Source organism: Tupaia chinensis, unplaced genomic scaffold (assembly GCF_000334495.1).
Source record: "Tupaia chinensis unplaced genomic scaffold, TupChi_1.0 Scaffold000187_1, whole genome shotgun sequence".
NCBI lineage: Eukaryota > Metazoa > Chordata > Mammalia > Scandentia > Tupaiidae > Tupaia > Tupaia belangeri.
In genome coordinates, this window is record NW_006159662.1 from 5,582,120 (window position 1) to 5,590,453 (window position 8,334).

The following is an 8,334-nucleotide window of genomic DNA, read 5'->3' on the forward strand; positions in this document are numbered from 1 at the left end:
AGAGAGAGAGAGAGAGAGAGAGAGAGAGAGAGAGAGAGAGAGAGATTTTTGCTATAGGACACAAGCATTCACCACAAGCACCCACCAGAGAGAGAGAGAGAGAGAGAGAGCGAGAGAGCAAGATATAGAAAGTGAGAAATCAATCCCCCCCAGCCCCCCGGGGGGATGTCCATGTTGCAATCCCTTCTCCTCTATTCTCCTCTTGGAATTTTAGGCACACATGCACAAGTGCCTGGTGTGAGTTTTAAGTCACTAAGTCTGGGAGTCAATCCATGGTCGACTACATGGGAGTCCAGTGACATAACCATTATGACATCTGCTGGTCCCAGTAAATAATATATTTTTAAATAATGTATTTTATCTTATTTAATAATCACAAACACCTATGGAATGAATGATTTTTACTACCTTAATTTTACAGATAAGGAACCAGAGGGTTAGAGAGATTATATATCAGAAGTTGGGGTTAGCAGGTGGTGGTGGTGTAATAAAGGAGTTGGACTCCCATGTGGCCAACTGCAGTTCAAGTCCCAGACCAAGTGGCCTGAAACACACTGGGTACGTGTGCGTGTGTATCCCAAATCCTGAGAGGAGAATGGAGGGGAAGTGATTGTGACATGGGCATTTCCCATAGGGGTGATTTCTTGCTTTCTGTTTTTCTGACTCTCATGAGTGCAAGCACCCTGCAGCAAAAGAGCTCTCAATAAATAAATAAGTAAATAAATAAATAAAAATTAGAAGTCATACAGCTAGTAAGTGGCCTGTCAGAAATGAACTCAAACTCGTCTGATCTCAGAGCTAGTTACTCGCCTCTGAAAAACTGACCACCAAAAAGCCAAAATATTAACACAAGTTAGTACTTATGTGTGCATACACACCGCTTGTACAACAAGCCAGCGACTATAGGTTACAGGTATAATTTTATCTTTTTTCACGAAGCAATCATAAAAAAGGATAGGATAACTTTACCCATAACATTCCTAGGTAAAAGGCAGTAAAGGGGCAACAAAAAACACTATAGTAACTGTAGCTAAGATTTACATAGTACTAACTATATACCAGGTAATTGGTTTTATTACTTCACATATTTTAATGTAGTATAGCTTCACAACATTCCTATAATGTATTTAATATTAGTCTCATTTTATAGATAAGGAAATAAGGTAATTAGTGAGTCTTTTCAATTTGCCCAAGCGATTGCTCCAAGTCACATAAGCAGTAGTGATTGGGATGGCACATGAACACGGGCAGTCTGGCTCTGCTGTCTGTGATCTAAACCAGTACATTTCACTCTAAACAGTGCATTTCACTTTCTCAACAATTGAAAGTAAAGATGACTTTTCACAGTTAATGGAAAAACTGTCCACTCTGATATTTAACTAGATTATAGATCTAAATGTAACATTTATAGACCAAGTCTTTAGGCGATGCAAAACATCTTGAGAAAGGTTTATCTAAAGTTAGCGTGATGAGGTTAACCTTTTACACAATGCTGAATTATTTATCAGTAAGACAACTAAAAGCATTCAAAGTTAAAAGTTTTATTCATCAAAGCATCTGGCTACTCAGATAAACTTATTAATTGTCAGAAGGTGTGTGAGCTCGCCAGAGAGACAGAAATAGGGAGAGGAGAGAGTAAGAAAGAACCTCACAATGGGGTGAGGTCACACTGTAGTATCTTCTCCCTCATTTCTCCCTTCTGGTGAGATTTTGGGGACACATGCAAGTGCTCCCAGCATGTGTTTTCTCTTCCTTGTGCACTTGTCAGGTAGAGCAAGAGAGAGAGAGAGAGAGAAAGAAATTACCTCCCAGGGGAGATCACCATTCTCCTCTTAGAATTCTGGGCACACACACAAATAAATACTGTTCAAGTTGCCAGGTCCAGGACTCAAACCACGTAGCTGGTTATGCGGGATCCAGTACCTTTACCACTATGTCACCTGCTCGCCCCCAGCATGTGTTTTTTTTTTTTTTTTAATTTTTAAATTTTGTTTTTAAGAGAGATTTTTGCTATAGGACACATATGCTTGCTAGAGAGACAGAGAGACAGAAAGTGAGAAATCACCTCCCTGGGGATGCCGTGCTGTAATCCTTTCTCCTCTAGTCTCCTCTTGGGATATTGGGCATACATGCACACGTGTCTAGCGGGAGTTTTAAGTTGCTGGATCCAAGACTTGAACTGTGGTCAACTATGTGGGAATCCAGCAACATAACCATTATGCAATCTGCTGGTCCTCCAGCATGTCCTTTTTAAGCCACTGGGACCAGGTTTTAAACTGTGAACAGCCATGTGGGATCAGCTCCCTTAACCAGTGGACCATGGGGTCAGCCTGTGCTCAAATAACTTTCTAACATGTTAAGAACTGATGTGAACAGGGAAGTGAGAAGAATAAAAGTTATTCGTATTTGTTTTAGTTGTTTGGTTTGCTTATTTTCATAACCAGTAACCAGGCAGTATCTCTTATATCACAAAACTGCTGAAATTATTTCTATGTTTCCCTGTCTTCAATCTCTATTTCTTTTTAAAATTTTCAAAAATTTATTTTGAGAGAAAGAGAGAGACTGACACCCTTGATAGGCCTTGTCATACCATGATCCTCCCCTCAGCCTCTCAGCCAGCCAGGACCACAGACATGCTCAATGTATGTGCAGGTCAACCGGAGATCCAAACCCAGTCCTCACATGTGGTTTCAGTATTTTACTGTGGTGCCCATCACATCTGCTGCAGGAGCTTGACCTAACAATCTCTACTTTCCATATGAACTTTCATATCATGATTAGGCACTGTAGTTCATTAAGTAAGTCATCAGGAAAGTCATGACATATTTTTCTGTTTTTCTATGCAAAAATGTGCCTTGATGCTCCTGACAACCCAACATTTCCTTCTTCATGCTACTTTCAAGTACATCCACTATCCAATTATGAGCTTTTTGCTGTCATTGTTCTAATAGCATTTCCTTCATTTTCACTTTTACAATATTTCTTTTGTGATGATGGTGCGGAGTTTGCACAAAGTTTCACGAACCTGTTATAGAAACAGTATATATGGTGTGAGTATATACACATAGAAAGTTCTTTTTTTTGAGAGGATTTTGCCATAGGGTGTGTGCGCTCGCCAGAGAGAGACAGAGAGAAAGAAAGTGAGAAATCACCCCCTGGGGGGATGGCCACGCTGCAATCCCTTCTCCTCCATTCTCCTCTCGGGATCTTGGGCATGCACGCACACGCGCCTGGTGTGAATTTTAAGCCACCAAGTCCAGGACAGGAACCGCGGTCGACTACGTGGGAGTCCAGCGACATAGCCATTACGCTAACTGCTGATCCCTAGAAAGTTCTTGTATATAATTTTATGGAGCACAGAGATTCTCAAAAATGCACAAATTTAATTCAGGTGAAAAATTCCACTTTGCACGTACTGTATTTACAACACAGTAGAACATAAACACAATGTAGGATAAGATACAAAGTAGCAGAAAAAAGACCTTAGTCCAATAGGCTAGTGCAAAGTCATATAGAGAGAAGAAAATGAAAGAACAAATCATCCTTCTCTTTTAATAGAAATGAACACAAATTTATAGGAATTAATTAAAGAGAGTTTAAGATACCACTCACTTTATATAAAACATTTGTATATGGTGATTTGTTATTTGTACTATAGAAGGTACAATACTGATGAAAAAATCCAAATGAAAAATCCTTTGTAAATGTAAAATATATATAAGAATATGTACCAAATAGCTATCATGAAACTCTCTTCCCTTGAGGTTTAAATATATCCTAATTTTGCTATCTCCTTAAATAGCACTGTTCTTTGAAAGACATTACCAGTTTTAAAGAGATTTAAAAGAACCCATATAAAAAGATTAATCTTAAATTCCTCTGAAAATATCTAGTATGGATAAAACTCTATTTTCAGAAGACAGGTCTGGACTTTGACCCTTCACCTCACACTAGTAGTCAAAAATCCTATAAAAGTGTCAACTTGGCCTGCCATCTGTGTCAAGGTTCATTTCCACAGTTGAAATTTCATATTATTATAATGTGTAATGTAAACACTTAAAAAATAAATTACCATCCTTTAGTAGTTTCTGATTATTGAGAAGTTTTGATTTGAGTTTATTGTAGAAATTTGAGAAAACACAGAAGTTTATCCATGATGATGATGAGCAATAATAATAGGAAGGGTACTAATTTTTCTTACTGTTTATTTTCCCTGAGTTTGAGCATGTGGTATATACATTATTTCACTGAATCTTAGTTATAATCTTATGACACAGCTCTGTAATTTATTTTTAAATAAGTCCTTTTCGTTACCATTTTACAAAGAATGTAAGACTATGAAAGTTATATAACTAGTAGGCAGAAACATTAAAAATTAAACCCAGATCTAACTACAGAACCAGAAAGAACCAGGAAGAAAATTAAAACCACCTGTAACCTCGCTAACCAGCTACAACCTCTGTTAACATGAGCATCATGTGACTTTCCAACAATCCCAATTCTTTTCCTCCTGAGGCAACCCTCAGGTTGGTGTATTCATCTAGATTTTTTTCTATAAATAAATATTCACGTATTCGTGCAAACATATAATTTGTTAAATTTCAAGAATGTCATATATATGCCATATATATGCACACACACATATATGTATACATGTATACACAGCATGTTATTTTGACAGAAAACTGAGGTACAGAGAAATTAAATGACATTTTATAGATCACAAAACTAGTAATGGAAAAATCATGACTGAAATACAGTAAAATATTTTTAAGTAAAAACTTACCCTAAATCAAACATTTTTTTCCTGATTACTTCAAAAACACTTAAAGATCGTATAGACTACTTCAGGAATATCACAATACTACTACTATTGGTTAGCATTTATGAACATTTACTATCAGACAAGAATTCTAAGTGCTTTACATATATTAATCTGATTTAAAATTATTATCCCCATTTTTATAGAGGTAGCAGAGGCTTAGAAAGGTTAAATGACTTGCTCCAAATCACAGAGCTAATAAGTAATACTGTAGGCAGAAAAGTTATACAGTGTAGAATGGATCTATTTTCTTGGAAATTGTTTTACTGAAATCACTGATGCCAGTTGCTTACTCTTTTTAATAAAAATAGAATACAGCCCTGTCTTAAAATGTGAATTTTATGCTTCATGAACCCTAAGGGTAATAGGAATGCTCATGGAATTTACACAGTAATAGTACTAGAGAGCAATGTATTTCTGGAATATATTGTGTCCACTTCAGGAGTTCAATAATAAATCCCACTTGTGGCTAGACAAATCACTTAAATTCTCTGGGCCTTAAGTTTCTCCATTGTGAGACAATGATCAAACACAATTCATTGAACATCCCCTACTCTGGTAGTTTAGTTGTGTCAACACCATCAATCATCTCTATGATTGCAGTTGCAGAGTTAAAACATAGTTGTTTACTTGTGTTTTTCCCACATTTTCTGCATATAACAAATTCGACCTGAGGAATAATAAAATTTAAATTAGATGTCCTTGAATCTAATGGTATGTAGACTGAATCAACCAATTTATTTGACAAACAGCTGGATCAACAGCTGGATCTCGAGTAGCTTTCCGTATACCCTGCAGACTAAACATCAATGACTCAGTCTGGTTTGATCACAATTTTGTCTTACATGCTGGACAACATGGAAAAGTTAGACACGGGTACACAGATGCCAGGTACAGACAGACAAACCAAGAGTGAACAAACACAGACATCCATTTCTCAGACACAAAGTTTTTTCTTCCAACCTAAAATATGGGCAACAAAAAATTTAAGTTTTGATAATGCAGAAACAACACTGTCAAATACTTCCCAGAAGTCAATGGTGTTAGAATAAGCCCTACAGACTTCCAACACTGTTCACTATACCACGCATAAACAGCCTCGAGAAATCCTATAATCCAGCTGGTTTTCAAAGTGGAGAACCTCAACCATTAGCTTTAGTATTACCTGGAAATTGTTACAAATTTTCTACTCATCCCAGACTTAATAAATCAGAAGTTCTTGGAGTGGGCTTAGAAATTTGCATTTGGACAAGTGCTCTAGGTAATTCCAAAGTATGCTAACGGTTGGGAAAACCATTGCTCTAACCTTTACTTAATGATTATTGCCCCTGTGAGATATAATACTTTCCTAAATTTGCAGGTGACATAAAGTAAAGGAGATGAGCAAGAAGATATAACACTAGGCTTAACTATTATATATTATTTTATATGAGCATACAATAAAATATGGCCACTGCTCTACTGGCATATCCTATTCAAAATAAATTAAAAAAAAGCATGGGTTGCTATTTGCTTACGGGTACACTCATTAATTCATTTGCTCATTGTTAATTTTTGGTACTACATTGGATACTACTAATCTAAGAGAAAACATTTTCAGAGAGTCCAATAATTTTATTACAAAAAAGCAAATCAGTACTAAATTTCTGTGCTTTATACCTGTTTGTGAGGAAAGAATGGAGAGATTACTAATATAATTTGCCCTTTGCCATCATGTTTTAGTTTCTTCCTGGATTGCTAAAACTCTTAACTGGGATTTAATCTGGTTTAATTCTAATTCAGCAAAGAATTCATGCTTATGAAAAAAAATATATATAACAAATCATTAAGATTTTTCCTAATGACTCAGCACTGGCATTCCAACAAACAGCAGCTACTTTATTTCAAGACAGTTGCAATAGCTAGATTAGAATAACAATGTCAAATGGGCAATCAGAACGTAAAAGATTAGACTCTCCTGACAGTCATTCTGACTTGCAAATCAGAAAAGAAAATGCCTTTGAATGATTTATTTTCCAAACCTCAAGGAAGGGGGAATTAGCACATTTATTTATTTTACTTTATAACACTAAATTTGCATGAAGAAATACAAAGCACAATATTTCATTACCCAAGAACTGTGACGATATCTAAAAACATGAAAAGATTCTTCTAACCATGTGGCACAGTACTAATTAAAAAGCTATTTGTTCCTCTTGGAAACAGAAAAGTTGGTTTCTAATACATAACTGTAATATAGAAAAAAGAGTAGTCATATACAACACCGGATGAAGTCCAGGGTTCAAAGTCTTTAAAGTAAAATTCCCAAGGTCTTTCAATATTCACTATTGATTCATAAAATCAAATGTCTCTTACTAGGTTTGGCCCAAGTTTTCTCCTACTGTTTGTCTGGTTTTTATATTCACATGCCTTATCTTGTTTCAGAGAGATAATATACTGACATTTCAGATCAGAGGTACTTACGTCTACACTAGAACCAGGAATCACTTTCCTCTGCTGACCACTAATAATATAAATGTGCAGTGGTTGCACTCAGTGTGATGTAATATTAATTTTAATGAGCAGAAATAAATAAGAGGCCTAAAACCGAGTTTTCTAAGGTCCATTACTGGTGTTCTGATCTGTATACTTAATGAAAGTGGTGAACACTTCTGACACAGCTCTATAGACTCACTGTACAGAGAGTGCAAAGGATGTTGCCAGGCAACTTATCGAAGTTTGAAAGAATCTAAGCATTGATAATGAGTCTGTCTCAGTTTGGCTCCTTCACAAGACAGGTTTTAGTGAACACGCACACGTGTTCACAGGCCATTCACAAGAAGATGTATTTCTAAAAGTGAGTGGCTAAAGAGAGTCCAATTCAGGAACCTATAATTTTCTTTTTAAATTCAAGTTTAATGTTCCCAATATCACTAGTATTTTCTATAATTATCCAGAAATTCAATAGGAATTTGCATGCCAGCTCATAGGCAAAATGTCCAGTGCTGAATGAACATTTTTATTCATAGCTTCAACATTCCTGTGTACACACGGCCACAGCAACATTTCTTCAATTATCTCAAACCCCAAAAGTAACTCTGAAAATTATTTATCTACCACAATTATTTTAATTCTTCTGAAGATTAACTTTGAAATTGTTTTCAGCATTCTCTCTCTTTATTATATCAGTAGTCAAAACAGGATGTTCTAGTAAGGAGAATATGCAATCACTTGCAAAAGATGTAACATGTTTTTATGAGTAGTATACATGCAAAATACTGCTCTGCTGGATGGGCCTGATGCAGTTCTCCCTCTTTCAAAGCAGACACTTTGCATGCATGCTTACCAGGGCAGTATGCATCCACGTCCAGTTTCTGAGCTGAGGTGAGGGTTGGTGAGCCAAGCTCGGATTCTGGAATTCGTGGGCTCTCAACAAACTTTGCTTTCCTCAGAGGGGCTAAGGACAAAAAAAGAGAGAGAGGAGGAGGGAGGGAGAGGAAAATAAAAAGGAAAGAAGAGGAGAAAAGGAAAGA

The 8,334-nt window shown here is 36.3% G+C and overlaps 1 protein-coding gene across 1 annotated transcript in view; it reads right to left on the bottom strand.

The window, feature by feature from the left end:
* TANC2 (tetratricopeptide repeat, ankyrin repeat and coiled-coil containing 2) overlaps positions 1-8,334 on the bottom strand; it is a 351,092-nt gene that overhangs the window by 195,990 nt on the left and 146,768 nt on the right. The window contains exon 4 of the mRNA XM_027771180.1: positions 8,148-8,258. Coding sequence (XP_027626981.1) covers positions 8,148-8,258 — 111 coding nt within the window. The remainder of the gene's footprint in view (positions 1-8,147; positions 8,259-8,334) is intronic.